This window comes from Neolamprologus multifasciatus, chromosome 16 (assembly GCF_963576455.1).
Source record: "Neolamprologus multifasciatus chromosome 16, fNeoMul1.2, whole genome shotgun sequence".
NCBI lineage: Eukaryota > Metazoa > Chordata > Actinopteri > Cichliformes > Cichlidae > Neolamprologus > Neolamprologus multifasciatus.
Genome location: NC_140454.1, coordinates 33,011,558 through 33,032,037, shown reverse-complemented (window position 1 = coordinate 33,032,037; position 20,480 = coordinate 33,011,558). Strand labels below are relative to the sequence as shown.

Here is a 20,480-nt window from a genome sequence, read left to right as displayed (position 1 = left end):
ATGGTAAAGAAGTCCATCTCTCTCACAGGTTTTTGGCTCTAGTTCTTCAACCTGATTGTAACCTAAATATATTGTGTGTGAGTGTTCACAGTATTTGTGAAATCCAGGTAAAGCGCTTCTCTGGATTGATGTGGAAACTTCTGGGATCGTCAGGTAGAGTTTCAAAGAGATGCTTCCTGAAGTTTACCGTATGAGACAACAGCTGGTTCACTGCTTCAGAGCTTCCTGTAAGCTCACTGCACTGCTCTGTCTCTGAAAGCAAGATCTCTATTTTGGAACGAACACACACACACACACACACAGACACACACACACACACACTGAAAAGTGCAGCGTCAGGGTCCATTGGGGGCAAACTCAAATCATCCTGACAGCTCCCGCCTCTCCTCTTCCCGTCTGGCCCTTTTCCCGTTCCCTTCGCACTATTCATCTCACCCTTCCTTGCCCCTCCCACCCTCACACTGCCGTCCAGTAGACCCCATCTATCATCTTTTATCCTCCTTCATTTACCTGTCCTCTTCTCTCCTTTAGGGTTCATCTTCTCCAGCCTCCTCTCTCTGTTTCCAGCTAATTTCTCCTCTTTTTGTCCCTCCTAAGCCAAATCATTACTGAGCATCGCATATCAGAAAACATACACTTCCTTTAAATGCTTTAAATGCATCTGCTCTCTCTTATTCATGATTCGTGCCTATACATCACTTAAATTCCTTTTCTAAGTCAGCCTCCTCTTATTCAGCGGGACCACACCCTGTTAAGATGCTATCTGCTAATATTGAAATGACATGCAGCATGAGGCTTCCATAAACCTGCATAAGGAGCAGAAGCAGATGCTGGGAGTGGATTCTGGCTCTAAAATAAACCCTTATAGCGTGTAAAAGGCAGACAGTCACATCACCGTTTTCACGGCTGCATGGCTTAAACAATAAGCACGAAGTAAAGCAGCGAGTTAAAAAGTGATTTATATGACAGAGAAGCACCAGCCGACATTAATGCTTTCACTAATGATTTAGACCTTGTCTTTGTACTCTGCCTCAATCAATCATTTCACTTCATGCTAGCTCTTCTCTTCTCTTCTTTTCTTTTCTTTTCTTTTCTTTTCTTCTCTTTTCTTTTCTCTTCTTTTCTTTTCTTTTCTTTTCTTTTCTTTTCTTCTCTTTTCTTTTCTTCTCTTTTCTTTTCTCTTCTCTTCTCTTCTCTTCTCTTCTCTTCTTTTCTCTTCTCTTCTCTTCTCTTCTCTTCTCTTCTCTTCTCTTCTTTTCTTTTCTTTTCTTTTCTTTTCTTTTCTTTTCTTTTCTTTTCTTTTCTCTTCTCTTCTCTTCTCTTCTCTTCTCTTCTCTTCTCTTCTTTTCTTTTCTGTTCTCTTCTTTTCTCTTTTCTTCTCTTCTCTTCTTTTCTTTTCTTTTCTTTTCTGTTCTCTTCTTTTCTGTTCTCTTCTCTTCTTTTCTCTTCTCTTCTCTTCTTTTCTGTTCTCTTCTCTTCTTTTCTCTTCTTTTCTTTTCTCTTCTCTTTTCTTCTCTTCTTTTCTCTTCTCTTTTCTTTTCTCTTCTCTTTTCTTCTCTTTTCTTCTCTTCTTTTCTTCTCTTCTCTTCTCTTTTCTTCTTTTCTTTTCTTTTCTTTTCTTTTCTCTTCTCTTTTCTTTTCTCTTCTCTTTTCTTCTCTTTTCTTCTCTTCTTTTCTTCTCTTCTCTTCTCTTCTCTTCTCTTCTCTTCTCTTCTCTTCTCTTCTCTTCTCTTCTCTTCTCTTCTCTTCTCTTCTCTTCTCTTCTCTTCTCTTCTTTTCTTTTCTTTTCTCTTCTCTTCTCTTCTCTTCTCTTCTCTTCTTTTCTTTTCTGTTCTCTTCTTTTCTCTTTTCTTCTCTTCTCTTCTTTTCTTTTCTTTTCTTTTCTTTTCTGTTCTCTTCTTTTCTGTTCTCTTCTCTTCTTTTCTCTTCTCTTCTCTTCTTTTCTGTTCTCTTCTCTTCTTTTCTCTTCTTTTCTTTTCTCTTCTCTTTTCTTCTCTTCTTTTCTCTTCTCTTTTCTTTTCTCTTCTCTTTTCTTCTCTTTTCTTCTCTTCTTTTCTTCTCTTCTCTTCTCTTTTCTTCTTTTCTTTTCTTTTCTTTTCTTTTCTCTTCTCTTTTCTTTTCTCTTCTCTTTTCTTCTCTTTTCTTCTCTTCTTTTCTTCTCTTCTCTTCTCTTCTCTTTTCTTCTTTTCTTTTCTTTTCTTTTCTTTTCTTTTCTTTTCTCTTCTCTTCTCTTTTCTTTTCTCTTCTCTTTTCTTCTCTTTTCTTCTCTTCTTTTCTTCTCTTCTCTTCTCTTCTCTTCTCTTCTTTTCTTTTCTTTTCTTGTCTTTTCTTTTCTCTTCTCTTCTCTTCAATCTGAGGTGTATCAAATACATTGCTAAATCAGTAGTATTGTGATACTGTTATTTTGTCACACGCACCTGTCTGGTGAGCAAAAGTCCCAGCGACGCAACCAAGAGACAAAGTAAAGGGAGAGTGATGTGATGTGACACTAGCCTGAGGGCAGGATGGCAGAAAGAGAAAGGTGGGAAGAGAGATGAAAAGCCTATATGACAGAGTGAGGAAGAACATATGGAGTGACAGTGGCTGTTCAATTACCAGCTGTGGGCATTTAGCAGCTGCCTGCAAGTTTGAATTAACATCACAGTGACTACAAGCAGGAGAGTCAACGTCCAGACAGGTATCCCAACACAGACGAGCTGACGGTTCTTCTCTGAGTCTGGATCTGTGCCACGACACATAGTTTGAGTTTATTTACCTGCTTTTGAGACGGGAAAACTCCTGCCCAGGCAAACCTTCAGGCGGATGCCTTCCTCCCCTGCAGGTTGGATCATGCTGCCAATTTATTTGTAGAGAGAGTGGTCTCGTTGTTGTTGCTGCATAGTAGTTTGTTCATCCCTCGTCTGCCACTCAGCTACACGGGCAACCAAATAACAACAGCTTCTATATGCTGAAGCAATAAACAACATCTGCAGTGACTTACAGCTCCTGTATAGGGCCCTATTTGTGCTAAAATGACGTTCACGTGCTGACTCGATGCAGGGCAGCACATCTGGATGGTGAGCAACGCAGCCAGTTGACGAGACCTACATAAATGTTTTGTCACGAGCTCAGTCCACATAGAGTGTGGAGCGTGAAGCCTCACAGTCACAAACTAATGAGTTTTGTCTCTTCAAATGTTTCCATGTGATCTTTTCTCGATTCTCAAATCTCAGATTCTAAAAAAGTAAGAAACCAGAAACAACAATGATTTAAAGTGTCAAAGTGTTGCTTTCTCAGGTTATTCTTCTCCAAACTAGAGAAAATGCCTCGAGGACATAACCAGTGCAGAACTAATAAGCAGTCACTTCAACCCCAGTGGAAGGTGGGATTAAGTTATCCTCCACTGCTTGAGTGACCTGATGTTACAGAAAGAGAAATTAGAAGATTTGTTAAGCTCCGAGGTAGTGATTTTAGGAAGCGCACATGAACACATGCACACACAAGCACGCACACACACATACGCACACACACGCCTCAAGGTAGCGTAGGTAATAATGATAATATCAGTGCTCTGATTTACAGACACTCCCCGGTGCCCTGAAGGTGCCCCTGCTATCTAGTCTGTGTGTGTGTGTGTGTCTGTGTGTGTGCAGTAGTGAAGGACTGAGCCTGATCAATGTGTGTTAAAGCCATAATGAGGAATCGATTGGTTGTCGTGGAGACTACTGGTGGACACATACACATCCGCACTTATATACACACAAACACACACTGTCCAGCTGTCTGCAGTAACAGTCCTATTACATGATATCGGTGAAGTCAGTCATCCTCCTTACTCTCTGTTAACGGGTTTGGTGACAAACTCACTGCTGCTTTACGTTTACACAGGTACACACACAGGCAGAGATGGGCAGTGACGCGTTACTTGTAACGCGTTACTGTAATCCGATTACTTTTTTCAAGTAACGAGTAAAGTAAGGGATTACTATTGCAAAAACGGTAATTAGATTACCGTTACTTTCCCGTAGGAACGCTGCGTTACTGCGTTACTAAAACCGTGATTTTCTTGCGAGAATGTCTCATGACAGTGACGTAAGCGAGTGCGACGTTCGTGACAACAGCTGTGTGCAGATCAACAATGGATCATATATCGAGTGCAGAGAGAGTATGAGCGTGCAGCGTTTAAAGCGTGGAAGTACTGACCTTACTTTGAGTTTGATTCCATAAAAAGTGACAAAAACATTAGTGTCCGTTGTGCGTGGGAAGAAAACTTCTTTTTACAGCGAAAAAAACCCCTAAACTTCCGAGCAAGCACCGAGTAGCTACGACGTAATGGGAAACTCACAGAGAAACTGCGGTATCCTTCCACTGACCGCTGCACACCTGCACCAGGATAAACCTCCGCCTACTCTACTCCTGCTTTACAGGTGAAAATAGAGCAAAAGGACCGCTAGTCTTTGACTTTATTTATTTTCTGCTGTGTTTTACTTGCATCTATATATATATATATATATATATATATATATATATATATATATATATATATATATATATATATATTTATTATGTGCTGGAATGTGCAGAAAATAGGTTTAAATGTTAAACAAATTTCTTCCAGTCAGAGAATGTTGCATATAATTGAATTTTTGCTTGATGCATAAAGTTAAAAGATTAAAACTAATAAAACAAGTTTTAAAAAGAGACTTTTCCATTTGATTACATTTTGTATGATGGATTATGTAGAAAAAGTAGAATTGGGCTGAAAGATCTATCACTTTATCACCTATTCAGGGTGTAAATCCTGTTTTTAAAAAGTAACTAAGTAACTAAGTAACTAAGTAATTAATTACTTTTGAAAATAAGTAATCAGTAAAGTAACGGGATTACTTTTTTGGGGAAGTAATCAGTAATTAATTACTGATTACTTTTTTCAAGTAACTTGACCAACACTGCACACAGGTATACACACAGGTATACACACAGGTATACACACAGCAGGGAGCCACAACAATCAGCTGTGAATATTTTGAATAAGAAATAAGTGGGAGCGCTACATGATCTTTTCCTTCGTTCTGTGAATGCTTTACAAATACTTCGTTTTGACATTTAGCCTCAGACTGTATAAAAAAGATGGGCGGAGCAGCTGCAGCACCACCTTTTGGCTTTTGCATTCACATTTTGAAGCCTTGACTTTGGGTGTGTAGGTGTTACAATACCTATTAGTGGTGAAAACCACAAGCGCACACACAGCTACTGAGTGCAGACCTGTGTGAACAAACAGGGTTTGAGTTTGTTTTTGAATGTTGGCACAAATGTAACTGATCTCAGGTCAGCTGGTTCCAACAAACCGGCACACTGGGATCTGATCCTGGGCCAGTTCACTGTCCTTCCAGCTCATCTTTTTATTCCGGAGTAAACATATTTATTGGAAATGGTGGAGCATTAACGTATTAGCATGCTTGGTTAAAAAGGAACATCCATACACTGTATGAGTGCGTTACACAGACTCTAACAGCTGCTAATTCCTGCCGAGTATCATGAAAATGAAAGCGTGGCACAGGTTTTATTGAAAGTCCGTTAGTACAATGAAACACACGACAAACTGCATTATTTAAGGTTTGTGTTGAAAATGCTTTAAAAGGATAATAAACCACAAACCTGGCTGGAAGCTGCAGGTCAGTGAGGGTAAAGCACAGCAGACAGCTACTGTGTCAGCATCCAGCAGCCAGCCAAAGCAGCCATGCTCTTAACTTTACACAATAAAGTTTATGATAAAAGTCCAGCCCAAGGAGAGCTATTATGAACGGGTAAAGTGGCTATAGAGAGCAAAACACTCTGAGTGTACCAGGCTGTGGACATGCGCTGTTGCAAGAAGCACTTGTGATTCCCAGAGGCTTGCTAAAACCACCAAACCTATAATTATTTCTTGTCTTGACAGTGAGTCGATAGTTTTATTCACTTCCTTTTGAACCACTTTAAAACATCACCGATATGTTTAGCTTAGCTTAAAGTCCGTCGCATTGTTCACATGACTAAAGCTGCAAAGTGTGTCTGCATGCATGCACGTGCTTGAATATGAAGTTAATGTCATTTCCTTTAAAAACTTTCTCAGAAGTCTATCAAGCTAACATATCATCCCCCAAAAAACATTTAATAGATTGAATTTGCACCAACGCTTTAACAGGCTGTCACACTTAAACGCCCACCTGGCCCGGCTTCAGCTCTCTTTGTTGTCACCGGCCGTGTGTGCTGCACAGACACTCCGTCTGCTGCTAAGGGCGCCACTGATGTTTGAAAGAAACGTGCAGGTGCAAGAAGACAACTCCCAACCCAAAAAGAGGGAATGTGTGGAAGGCAATTAAAAAGAATCAGGGGTGGAAGTTCATCTGTATCCAAATCTTTTGCTTGCTTCCCGGCAGGCAGGCTTTGGAAAAGCCTTGGCTTCTCTCGTTTCTGAAACATCCCCAAAACACAAACAAGCGCAGGCGCACAAATCTCTCAGAATGTCAAATGTTAGAGGTGGTTTAAGGTCTTCTTTCACAGCTCAATTTGTGCTCACATGTTATGCAAACAGCTCGTTAACAAATACATTTTAGGGAGAAGTGTGAGAGAAGCACATTTGGGGTTCGTGTTATTCCCCGTGGCCAGTCTCAGTACATCACTGATTGGCCTGCAGTGAAATGTATTGGGGTGATGGGGTAAGATTAAACAGTTTGTCAGAAGCTGTGAACCTCCTACACACAGACAGATTGGGAACCCTTCTATAGATCAGTGTGCGTGGCCACAGGCTGTGTGTGTGTACATGTGTTTACATGTGCGTGGAAGCAGGTCTCATGCGAGCGTGTAGTAGTCGTGCAAGTCTTTGCTTTCTACTAAAAGCACAGAGCTGGAGGGAGGACGGCTGGCACGAAGCACACCTGTCTCTGTCTGTCTTAGGTGTGGAGCTGGCAGAGTGAATGCAGTGTCATGTTCCCTCCCAGACTACATCCACGCTGCACCGGCTAAATCTCAAATCTTCTCCTCTTCGTTTTGACCCTGCTTCTACACCTGAAAACTGAGCTTTTTCCAAAATGCTTTCCAAAAGTGGATAATGCCGGCTCGAGGACAGCTGGGCCTCGGAAAGATTATCATGTTGTTTTTTTTCTTTTGTTTTTTTGCCACCTGCCTATGTATCTCGCTCGTAATCTCATGTTTTTTCCCTATAAGTACAATTAATGAAGCAGAGTTAAACATTAGAACATGTAAAAGCTCCCCTAATCCTTCTTCACCATCTCTGCTTCTTCTCTCTTACCCACACACTGCCTCTTAGCCACTGTTTATGTGCCTGACAACATTAAAACAAGCCACGCAGAGGAAGAGAGGAAAGAATGACAGTAGAAAGAAAAGAATAGAAATCATTAGAAAAAGCGCAGGCCAGAACAAAGAGAGAAAGGAGATCTTGTGCTGGTGTGAGTAACTGTTAGACAAAGTTGTCAGTGCTAGAGAGGGGAGGAGGAAACTGTCACCACAACGAGGCGTTCTCTTGGGGAAATATGACAGGAACTCTGACACGTACACATGCGCGCGCATCCACACACACAGATGCGCGCACACATGCTCGCAGTGCGCGTCATAACTGTGTTAGTTCCTCACAAAACATGATGGGAGAGTGGGAGGTGTGTGACCCTCATTATGTTGGGAGGTGGCTCACCTGTCAGACTGCATGCTCACACACTGCTGTCTGCTTCGTCCTCTTCATCGCTATTGTTCGTGGGGTTTATTGTACAAATGTTATAGGGAATGAACATGTTTGAAAATGCTCACTGAGAGTACAACATGCTGAAAATGTTACTCTGTAAAAATGTACCACCTATTTATTATGGCAGGATGTGTCAAGTAGGGCTGGGCAATATGACCCAAAATTCATATCTCGATATATTTTACCTGGACGGCGATATAAGATATATATCTCGATATTTTTTTTAAAGCCATAAAGTAAGAACAAAAAGAGAGTTCTTAGTCAAAGCTGTGTCCCAGATGTCACACAGGCACTTTTATTAACATAGAGCATAGATGTACATAAAATTTACTCAAAAATAAATTATGAGCATTTATTAAATAATCATGCTCCATAAATAAAAGAAAACTATGTTGTTTTTGTGCATAACAAAAAGCTCATAATTGTGCAGTCAAAATGTAAACTAAAAGATGCTGAGCATGGTAACAAAGACAGATTTCACAGCTGCTCTGTTCCCAACTTCTACTGCGTGACTGACAGCATTGAGTTTGGAATCCTCTTCATAACCACGTCTCTTAACAGGTGCCATTTATGGTCCTTATACACAGTAGGGTAATATTACCTTGAAGCACAGTACGTATCACTCCGCGAGGCTCCTCGGTAGCCGTAATGCTCCGACAATCCATCAAGCGGTGCAGCACCGTAGCTTACCAAAGTCGTACTAAAACATTTTTTGACAGATTGCTGAGCGCTGTGTTCCACATAAAATCGGTTCGAGGTCAGTAAACACAACCAGAGTTCATACATAAGGCGCGCTGTCAACTTTTAAGAGAATGAAAGGATTTTAGGCTGTGCAGCGCCTCTGGGCTGCATGGCGTTAGCGTGGTTAGCTCGTTAGCGTGGTTAGCTCGTTAGCGTGGTTAGCTAGCTAACACGTTGACGGCGTCCAGCCCCACGCACGGGGCGATGCGCAGTAACTCGTTAACGGAGATTTGCCGTGTCCATCTTGTCGCTTCCTGCAGGTGAAGCGATGGGGGAGGAGGGGGAGTTGTGTTCAGTGAAGGAGAGGCGAGGCCGAGTAATGTTGCGTAAAGACAAAAGTGGACGAAAGAGAGGTAAACTTGCGGCTCCACAAGTATAGTTATAACGTAACATAGACTATATCGATATAAACGATATTGTCACATCTTATATCTCGTATAAAAATATATCGATATTTTTTAAAAACTCGATATATCGCCCAGCTCTAGTGTCAAGTAATGAGAAGGAGCACAAACTAGAAGGCGCTGACTAGAGTTAAAGGCACAGCCACCTTGACTTCACCTGTGGGCTAGCAAACCCCTGTTTTGAAGCTTTTAGTATTTATTTTAAATTTGGAACCAGAAGTAATCATATTTGGATGAGGGAAGTGCTCATTTATCAGGTTCATTTATCACATTTATACATTGTATGAGTGCTAGCCCTAATTAACATTGTAGTTGTTAATTAGGGATAAATAACATAGTATTAAATTACTGGAATTACAGTTTAAAGGCTCCAGCACAGCTGTGAGCCTGCATTAGATGAGTGGAAGAAAATGGATGGATGGGATTGCAGAGACTGTTTGGACATGCTGTGAGTACACTTAACCTCAGACATAGTCATGTTTTTGTATCAGCCTGTAGGCCTTTCTCCTCTAAAGTGGAGTATTTTAACACGGGAGTGCATGGAGCCGGCCCCGAGTGCCCATTTGGCGAACTGCAGTTTTTGTCACGTTGTCACACGTTTTTCGACCACAGAGGTCGCGTCTCTCTTAAATCCTGGCACCTCATTATGAGGTTTAGAGTCTGGGCTGAATAGTTTTTGTAGAGTTATCACTATCCTTCTAAATGACAAAAAACATCTATCTGTGAATGTGTTTTGGCCTCTTTGTCCACAAACAGTAGCATTCATGGCCAGCATCGGAGTTTTTCTTAACAAAGCTTGTGGATTTTTATTCCTGGAAAAAGTACTCTGTTACATTACTTGGCATTACTCCATACCATGGCCTGTAATGCACTATAGCATATGAAGTTAACAATATAAACGTTAGGCTACAGTCCGACACACCAACACTAATCCCTATCCTGCTGAGGACATGAATTTTCTTCTAGTGTTTTCTTTTAGGGTCGTTGCATTTCTACTGCAGAAGCATTTACAGGCTGGAGGCTTCAGCGCTGAGCGTGGCGGCTCAGCACTGCTGTCGTTACCTGTTTAATTACAGGCTCTGGCTGCTATGCTGGGGTCTGCATACACTCTGCTTTAACACCAGTCTGGGTTCTTTAGATGCAGTTTGCACTTTACCATCACACTCTTGTCCTTTCATACAATAAAAATAAAAACAATTCTCACGTCATGACCAGTGTTGGTCAAGTTACTTGAAAAAAGTAATCAGTAATTAATTACTGATTACTTCCCCAAAAAAGTAATCCCGTTACTTTACTGATTACTTATTTTCAAAAGTAATTAATTACTTAGTTACTTAGTTACTTAGTTACTTTTTAAAAACATGATTTACAACCTGAATAGGTGATAAAGCGATAGATCTTTCAGCCCAATTCTACTTTTTCTGCATAATCATCATACAAAATGTAATCAAATGGAAAAGTCTCTTTTTAAAACTTGTTTTATTAGTTTTAATCTTTTAACTTTATGCATGAAGCAAAATTTTAATTATATGCACCATTCTCTGACTGGAAGAAATTAGTTTAACATTTAAACCTATTTTCTGCACATTCCAGCACATAATATGTATGTATGTATATATATATATATATATATATATATATATTTTTGTGTTTACACTCACTCTTTCAGATGCAAGTAAAACACAGCAGAAAATAAATAAAGTCAAAGACTAGCGGTCCTTTTGCTCTATTTTCACCTGTAAAGCAGGAGTAGAGTAGGCGGAGGTTTATCCTGGTGCAGGTGTGCAGCGGTCAGTGGAAGGATACCGCAGTTTCTCTGTGAGTTTGTCATTACGTCGTAGCTACTCGGTGCTTGCTCGGATGTTTAGGGGTTTTTTTCGCTGTAAAAAGAAGTTTTCTTCCCACGCACAGCGGACACTAATGTTTTTGTCACTTTTTACGGAATCAAACTCAAAGTAAGGTCAGTACTTCCACGCTTTAAACGCTGCACGCTCATACTCTCTCTGCACTCGATATATGATCCATTGTTGATCTGCACACAGCTGTTGTCAGGAACATCACACTCGCTTACGTCACTGTCATGAGACATTCTCGCAAGAAAATCACGGTTACAAGTAACGCGTTACTGCACATCTCTGGTCATGACTCCTTAAAAGTTGTAGACCACGCTGTAGTTTTCCTCCTCCCTGCACGGGAACTGAAATCAGCTGATCATAGCGCGAGTGCAGATGTGTGCACATCCTGCAGAGAGCTGAAGAAAGTTTGTAACAAAGTAACAACATGAGTGTAACTTTAATGCGCATTACTAATGCATGCTGACAAATACTGACTGACAAATACTGGCCTTATATATGTTTTTAACTTTATTATGTCTGTACCGCATGTTTAATATGCAGTGGTACATGATCCATCAATCCACTGGCTCACTGGGAGGTTTTCTGTTTCCACTGTAAAGTATTTTTGAAATGTATAAACCTTTTAAACTCCAGGGTAAATGGAAGCGTGTCCATTTGATTACTTTAGAAAAATGTTGAAAGCTCAGTGTTGAAGCAATTCATGTGACTCATGTGGTCAGACGCAGGCGATGGACAAACATCTACAGGGGGAGGTCAGCCAGAGTTTTGTTTTGCTGTAAGAAAATTAGCTGCTGGAGGAAATTCTATTGAGGAAGCTATTTTAGAGCCAGGCAGGTGTGTCTCTGGTATTCAGACACAGAGGCAACGCTCCGGAGATGGGCCGTAACATTTGTGCTCAGAAAACATGAAAGAAAGAAGAATAAAAATAGATGTGCAGTCAGTACCAACGTTTTACAGAGGAAAAAACAATTGCTCGCACCCGTCTGTAGCAAATAAATGTGTAATATTAAAAATAACCGTGAAATTCAGAGACACCGCTATTAAAAAGTACCAGATATGAAAAAACAAGGAAACTTTCATTTAGTTGTTGATCATCTTGATTATTTGTAGTTAATTGTGTATCGCAGTGCTTCCTGTCTTATTTAAACATAAGGATTTAACACAGCCGGAGGGAACAGCACAGACACGACCTAAATCCTTTTAAAAATGTGTCTTTGAAAACAAGCCGAGCAACAAACACGATCCACTCACATTTCTGCGAGACGTAAACCAGAGTCATTCGGTCCACATTAGTCAATTTGTACCATCAAAGGGCCTCGTGCCCCTTCGCGGTTCAAACAGTTTGGCTTTTGTGTACGTTTGTGACTTTGACCTTTTAACCAGAAATCTTGTGATTTATGGGAAACAGATCGATCGTTGTTTAAGTGCTGCGTTGTTTTGTGCTTTGAAAGCCATCAAACTTGTAAATATATTGTGGGAAAGTGGGAATCTGTTTGTGGGGATTTCTAAACGGCACTGTGTGTGACATCATGCAGAATGAAAGAGTGCTCGCCATATTACTCACACGTTCCTTTTGTTTGCACTTATATTCTGCAAACCACGAAGCTCAGCTGTTGGAGTATGCGATCAGTCGGTTACAGAATTTTAAAAAGGTTCCTTTTTCTATTTTGCTTCACGCAGGTGGTTCCTTTCATCTCGCACCATATGTGAACTGCCAGCTTCTTCTGCTGTATTTATTTGAATCGCGATGACACCCATGCCGCCCTGATAGTAACTGCGCTTTCAGAAGTCCCCCTAGCCCCTTATAGCTGCAAACAATCTGCTCTTTGCTTCCTTTTTACAGTCAAATCCAATGTGATGCCTGCCAAATAAAAAAGGAAGGAGAAGAAACGAATAAGATCAGAGTAAAAGCAGCTTGTGGGGAATTTAACAGTTTTCTCTTCCTGTAATTGAACCGTCATTTCCTTTCCTCCTCTAAACACCTCATCAGTCTACTAATGCAATGCTTTCAGATGTTCATGAATATACTCGGATATTTTAGGCTGAACGTGATTGGTGAATGTGTGTTTCTGCCGGCGACCGAGCTCTGAATCGCCGCGGGAAATTCTGTCCAGGTGCTTAGTGAGGTGTGTTTGTGTGTCGCAGGTATGACTATGTAGAGATCCATGACGGGAACTCAGAGTCAGCTGACCTACTGGGGAAGCACTGCAGCAACATCGCCCCCCCACCGATCATATCCTCAGGGCCTGCGCTCCACATCAAGTTTGTGTCAGACTACGCCCACCAGGGGGCGGGGTTCTCGCTCCGCTATGAAATCTTCAAAACTGGTAAGTTTTCACTTACGCTGCTCTTTTTTTTAATATATATTTAAAAAAGAGAATAAAAATCCTTTGATACTGAACAGTTTGTATTCAGTGGTTGAATCATGGGCTGATGTGGTTAGCACATTTGGGCTTCTGTGTGGAGTTTGCATGCTCTACCTAAGCCAGGCTGCTCCAGTTTCGTCCAACAGTCCAAAGACATGATGACACGGACTGGTACTGATGGAGTCCCTGCAAGTACACCCCATCCCACAATGCATCGGGGCAACGTGGGGTTCAGTATTTTAACCCTTTAAAACCGGTCGGAGCGGGCACGCTCTGTTTTGCATAACTATTTTTAAATCCCGGTAGATCTGCAACCACGTGAGCTAGTGCAATCATTTTTTTTTGCATATGAAACCGGAGGAGTTGTACTTACATCTTATGCCATCAGCTTGTCCTCGGTCACAGTTTCCTTCCACATATAGCTTTGCAAAAACTGCATAAAAAGCACTTGCAGCAACAAAAACATAATATTCCAGAAACATGCTTTGCCGATCCGATCAGCTGTTCATAACACTTCCTACGTCCATCAGCGCGAACTATCGCATGTCCACCATGACCTGCCTGAAACCGAAAGTGATGTCATTTTCGCTGAAATGTAGTTTTTTACCATATAGCCTCATGAGCCTATACTGGTGTTTTTAAAAGTTATCTTTGACTTTATGACTTTCTGTGTGGTTTCTGGGATGCTTAGGACTCATATTGCACTGCTGGAAATAGTTTATTTTGATGCATATGCTGCTTTTTTGCAAATTTGCATTATAATATTTATTTTTGTTTTTCCTGTAGTGTATAAAAATTGGTGTATTTCAAAAATAAAACTATGAAGACACTCAAAATAAATTTCCTGTGGTGGGAAACTATTTTGTGCAACTTTTTTGTATTTACAGTTTTGAGGGATAAGCCTCTTAAATTTCTCTAACTAGAAATATATGTTAAAAAAACAAAAACAATTTTCAATTTTTTTTGTAGTTTATTGCACTTTCTTGCAATTTATATAATTACTATGCACTTAATGCATGCATATTATTAAAATTTAGGCTTTAATGGTTGTATTGATGTATAGCAACTTGAAATGCTCCCAAAAATGGCTCCACAGCATGTAAACATATAATATAAGCTCTGGCGGACTTGGTTCTATGGTAGGTCTTAAAGGGTTAACCAGCAGACTGGCGGAGACAGGGGGCCACTGACCTTCTGATTGGTGGATGACCCGCTCTATCACCTGAGCCACAGTCACTCAACATACATATTTCTGACTTTGACAATAAGTGTGGATGCCTGCCTTTGTCATCCTCCAGCCTCTCCCCCTGTGCTGGCTGGGATAGGCTCCAGCCCAGGTGACACGGATTGCAGACTCAAGCTTAATAACCTGTAATGACATTTATTAAATTAGAATTTAAACTGCCAGGACAACCCCAGTACGACACTGTTGTACGGCTGACAAAGCCCTCTTCATCGGCACCCATAAAGTCTATCCAGCACTCCCAAAAAGGACATTATCACTGTAAATGACCCGCACACGCGGGCAGCCTTAACAGTGAGTGAACAGGATTTTATAAGAACTGCACCCATGAATAGGCTATTAGTAACTGTATTACAAGCTAGCAGAGGATTGAACATGCTTCATTAGGCGACCAAGACTCGTTTATCTCCCTGGTGTCAATGGAGACAGAGCGAAAACCACAAGAGACGCAGCCGAGGACCCTCGAGAGCTCTTTAGTCTGTCCAGGCAAGACATCTCTTCCCTTCATGGCACTTTGTGTGTGTGTAGAAGTGTGTGTATCCGACACGGCTCCCCTTCACGCTGCTACGGGTCAGCCAAAGCGAGACCAATTGAGATCAAGGGCACGCGAGACAGAGAGGCGCGTAGCGTCGGCCCCATGGCCATCTTGTCCCGTTCCCACTGAAAGCATTCCACACATGCCTGCTTAATTGAGTCCTGAGCCCTGCTCCCCTGAGACACACAAACACACACATGCACACACACAGAGGGCTGAGGTTACTAACACAACACGTGTGTGTGCTTGTTGGTGTTTCTCACTTGCTGGCACCAGCGTTTTGGGATTTCTTGTCTTTCCCTCCGTGTCTCTGTGTGTGTGTGTGTGTGTGTGTGTGTGTGTGTGTGTGACTGTTACACAAGACAGAGTCCACCTGATGAACATGAGTGTCAGCGTTCAGCACCCGAGGGAGAAATAGAGAGCGACGAAAAAAAAGAGAAAGGCAGATTTGTGACTCAGTTACTTTGTTTTGAATTTATCATCGAGTCATTTCTCTTTTTCTTTGCGTGTAAACACTCGTTTGTGTCTCTTTTTAATCTTAACTCCATAATTCCAACACATGACTGTAGTTTATTCAGTAAAATGTATGTAATGTGCAGCTTAATGAGCAAGAAAAGCATTCTTTGTTCACTGCATTTCTGAGTTTCTGCATTTGTGGTTTGGAAATGCTGATGATGTGCAGTTAGGCTGACATTAAAACATTACAAATACCTTGTTTGGGTATTTTGCCATAACTACAATCACACATTTAAGATAAGATAACTCTTTATTGTCATTGCACAGTCATACATAGTACAATAGTACAATGAAATTGGAAAACTGTCCTACGTCGGCACTACATATAACACAACACGACACGATATGACACATCACAACGCAACACAAACAACACAGTATAATAACTTAGTAATAAAAAAGAAGAATAAGTGTGTTTGTATTGCACACTGTTATTATTGCACATTAATTATTATTGCACCTTGTTATAAATATAAATATTATTATTGTTATTGTTTTAAACATTGTTACCTCCCCCCTAAAAAAGTCCAGGGAGGTAGCCAATCAGGTCAGCTGTTTGCATTGATCGGGGCTATTGCCCTGTTGTAAAAGCTGTCCTTGAGTCTATTTATTTATTGTCTATTTATTGTGTTTAAATGGTCAAACATTTTATTTGAGATATGAGAAATACTTTTAACTCATTCTACTTATCAACTTTTAATATGTAACCATTTAAATCCAACTCCTATGAATATCCAGGACTTTTCTTAGTGTGTGTGTGTGTGTGTGTGTGTGTGTGTGTGTGTGTGTGTGTGTGTGTGTGTGTGTCCAGCCTTTTCTGGCAGTAATGATGGAGCCATTTGGAAAATTCAAGCTGTTGTCATACGGCTAACAAGATCTTGTTATCCTGGAAGGTGCAACTGAGCGTCTGGTTGTGTGGATGACTAGATTTTGTGTGTGAGTGTATGCTAGACAATCTGTATACCCTCATGGAGAACCATCTAAATTTATATCTGTTTTTGGCACCTGCACATTCAGTTCTGTTCAATGAAAAGAAAGATGAAAAAGCTTCTCTTCTCCTCTTCTCCTGCATTTTCACGGCCTCCACTTACGGGTAAATATAGTCTCACTGCTTGGCACAAAAATATGTGGAACAAAACAAGACAGAAACTTCTTGAGAAGAGCTTTAAGTTTATGCATTGTCCTCTTTTTAAAAAAAAAAAAAAACCTTCATCACAGCTCTTCTTCTTTTAAATTGTTCCAAAATTTAAATTTATGACTATTTTTTGCTTTGATGTGATTCATCCGTTCACTTCGTTGACCTTTCTCTCATTTTATTTGATTTCTTCTGTCCTGTTTTGCCTCCAGTAGCAGTAAACATCGTTGCACCTCGAGACACTGTTTACTGTTTCTTGGAAGAGGAAGGCTTGATTTCTCAGGAGGAGAAAGTTCAAAATTAAATTAAACTGAATCTTTCCAATTCCAAAAAAAATTCTTTGTGAATCTGAAGCTCACACTGAAGTCTTTGTTATAAGAAAGTTCAGTGATTCGCTCAGTTTCAGTGCCCTGTGTTGCTGGATTGTTAGCATTTCAATGCCTTAACTCGCTTGGCTGAACATTTAGAGGACGCCTTCCTGTTACTGGGGTGTGTTATGGAGTGAGGAGTGGGTTTGCATGGAGAACACAGGCACATGTAATGCATTCACACATACATGTACGCGAACATGGAAGGCTCACGCGTGCACGCCAGTAGCCGCCATTAAAGTCGAAGCACATAAACAGACATAAAATACAAACAACGGAACAAAACAAAAACGACACGCTACTGTTGTTATTGTTTACGGCCCTGTTACTATGGAGATTGTAGTAAAATTCCAGCCAATGGAAACACAGCCGCTATTATGTGACGACCAATCAAATTTCACTGTCTAGGCAGTGTGCCCCCAGCTGTTATTGTGACCCAGAACTCACCACACACACACACGAATTCAGTGATGCAGGCTGAAGGGTTACTCACAAATGCAGGGCAGCTTGCGTGTCTGCATGGAGATGTTAATACACACACACACACACACACTGCTTATCTTTGCATTAGTGGACATTTCACTAATTAATAGTGTAGACGCACTCTGGCCTGAGCCCAACCTTAAACCTTTAACACCAACCTCCCCTAAAAACCGAACGCTCACAATAACACTGAGTTAAAAACGCGACAGTTTCTGACCTAAATGTGAAGTGAGTGAAACTGAGCAAAACAATTTCTGTGAGTAATACAAGCACACCCACACACACCTTCCCACACATGCGCACACTCCACACCTCTCTCTATACACGCACTCGGCGTGTAATGTGGAAGCTGTCGTGACGATCCTTCCGATTACCGCTGTTGTTTACTTTCTGCCTAATGGCTTCAGGCACTTCCTCTCTGCCTCTGTCCGGCTACCCATCGAGTCAGTTCATTAGACTGTTAAACCAATCACGTCGCTCCCTCCTGCCGTCGCTGAATTTTATTGAAGAGGGTGGATCCAGATCTGACCTAGCAACAAGGAAAAGGTGCCCCGAGCTTAAAGGAGTGCAACAAAGAGCAGAATTGTCTTTAAAATATTCAATAAATTTACAGTTAATTAGGAATCTTTCTGTTGTTGCACAGCAAGAAGGTCCTGAGTTCAATTCCACCATCAGGCCGGGGTCTTTCTGTGTGGAGTTTGCATGTTCTCCCCGTGTTTGCGTGGGTTCCCTCCGGGTACTCCGGCTTCCTCCCACCGTCCAAAGACATGCAGCTTGTGGGGATAGGTTAACTGGATAATCCAAATTTTCCCTAGGTGTGAATGTGCGAGTGAATGGTCGTCTGTCCCTGTGTGTTGGCCCTGCGACAGACTGGCGACCTGTCCAGGGTGGACCCCGCCTCTCGCCCTATGACAGCTGGAATAGGCTCCAGCGCCCCCCGCAACCCTGAAAAGGAGAAGCGGAAGCGAATGGATGGATGGATGGATAGGAATCTTTCACTTATCTGCAGAGTTTCGGCTCCAAAACAGATGCAAATATCAAATTTCCAATGTTTCACTCCGTTACACATCACTGAAGAATCACAGTGTTTTGAACTTTTAGTAAACTGGAGTGGGATGACAACAGGGATGACGGTTAGTTTTCATGTCAGAGTGAGTTTATAAAGAGAAATCCTCAGTGATGCAGTGACAGAGGCTCAAATGTAACGTCAGAGTTTCAGCACCACGAGCCTCCAACTTAAACAACGCTGCAGTGGAATCCAAACACACATGGAAAGCAAGGCTGCGGTTGCGCTGGAGCTGTTAAACCGTGTGTGGTCGCCTTTCTTTGTGTGTATGTTACAGTAAATCTGCTCTGCATGTGTGTTTGTTAGAGATTGATGAAAGGAGAGCCCGAGAGCCTGGTGAAGGCTTGGAAAAGAGCTTGAATAAAAGTAGAGCTTCACATAAACAAACGTGCAGATTTTTATGGGAATTATATTTTATGTTCACATTTTAGATAAATAAAAGTGTTTACATGCACTCACAAGCTTATAATTTTAAAACACACACTGAGAAAGTTGGTCCTATCTCTTAGTGCCTTGCGAGCCTTAAGCACCATCACCAAATCTACCCAGCAACACACACACACCCTCATGCAGACACACGCGGCACGCTAACCGCAGTTCCCCAACCCTTACAAGTTAAACACGTGTTTCTTTCACACCTACCCGCTTCAAACAGATGGGAAGGAAGGTGAACACAAAAGGAAATCGGAGAAGGTGGAGGTAGAGAGCGAGACGGGACAGACTGGGGGAAGATGGGAGAAGTGGCACAAGTGTTTTTGCAGAGTCCACTAACGTGAAGTAATGAAAGGGGAAAAAATCACTGCGGGCAGAAAACTGGTCAGGCGTTTACTCTACACATGCGGGCACTCGCACTAATAGTCACACGGGCTCACGCTATTCAGTGATGGACTCTGCAGGGGGGCCAGACGCAAAAAGAGACAGTGTTTGTCTCTGGGTGAGCGTGTGTTTGCTCGCATCTGAGGTCACCGCACGAGGGAAAAGGTCACAATAACAAGAAAAATAGACCAGGAAGGAAGAGGAAGAACTGGGATATATGCATGCAGGTCATCTTTATCAAACTAAAAATAGATGACGTTGTGGAAAATAAATGATGCCAGAAATAAAGGAGACATTCATGCGGATCGGTAAACAAAGCAGAATGTGAGAAAAGTCCACAGACGATGCTTTGGTTTATCGGAGCTGGCATAAATCAGTCACATGTCCCGGCAGATTTATGCATTTGCTGAGTGAAATTCCACAGACTGATAAAAAGCAGGGAGGAGACAGAGACATGTGTTGTATTTTGTTCATTCGCAAATACGATGAGCGATCGCTGTGACCATGTGGACGATGCTGTAAGAACAACTAAGCATCTGTGGTGTCTGAAGTGTTCGTGTGCGTGTCATCAAGGCCGAGTGTCGACTATGAACAGCAGAAACATTTGTCTACTCGTCTTTAGTCATTCAAATTTCCTTTACACGCTGACTTACGCTCACTGTTAGCTGCAGCGATACATTACAGCAGGTCTGTTTATCCACTGTACTTTGATACATTTAGAAACATTTTTGCAGCTTCCGTGTAATTTTGTAACACAAGTACAAAGTAAAATGTCACCTTTAATGTCATTTGATCAGATAAAATATACATTCAGTTTATACCAAAGACATTTTCCTTAAAGATTAAGCATTTGAACACATAAACCTTTGATTTTATATATTTATATATTTTGCATTTTACTCAAAAATGTTGCTTCATGTTTATTTAGGGTGCATTTTTTTTTTTTGAGTGTACACCATCTGTTTAGTTATGCATGTAAGTCAGAATGAAACAGACTTAAAGCTCCAAAAACCCTTTGGGTTGCTGTTAAAAGCATAAAACACAAGCTGTTAGCACTAAAGAATTCAGCTGAAATGTGTCTATTGTACAGGTTGTTGCAAACACACGTAGTTTAGGTTCATTTTTACAACGCCACAGAGCACACAGTGTTTTAGTGTCGGCTAACTTCTCTTCATTAACTCATGAGAGACATGGGGTACCCTAAGAGGCTTAGACAGTGTTTGGTCTTATGGCT

At 41.3% G+C, this 20,480-nt stretch overlaps 1 protein-coding gene and 1 long non-coding RNA gene across 4 annotated transcripts in view; both read left to right on the top strand.

Moving 5' to 3' along the window:
* The window catches only part of nrp2b (neuropilin 2b), a 106,692-nt gene that overhangs the window by 17,403 nt on the left and 68,809 nt on the right, over window positions 1-20,480 (top strand). For all 3 annotated transcript variants that reach the window (XM_085135317.1, XM_085135315.1, XM_085135316.1), the window contains exon 3: window positions 12,864-13,045. In XM_085135317.1, coding sequence (XP_084991443.1) covers window positions 12,864-13,045 — 182 coding nt within the window. The remainder of the gene's footprint in view (window positions 1-12,863; window positions 13,046-20,480) is intronic.
* LOC146501130 (uncharacterized) lies at window positions 2,108-5,224 on the top strand. Its single transcript, XR_014869786.1, has 2 exons — window positions 2,108-3,867; window positions 4,939-5,224. It is a non-coding gene; the product is annotated as an uncharacterized LOC146501130 (long non-coding RNA).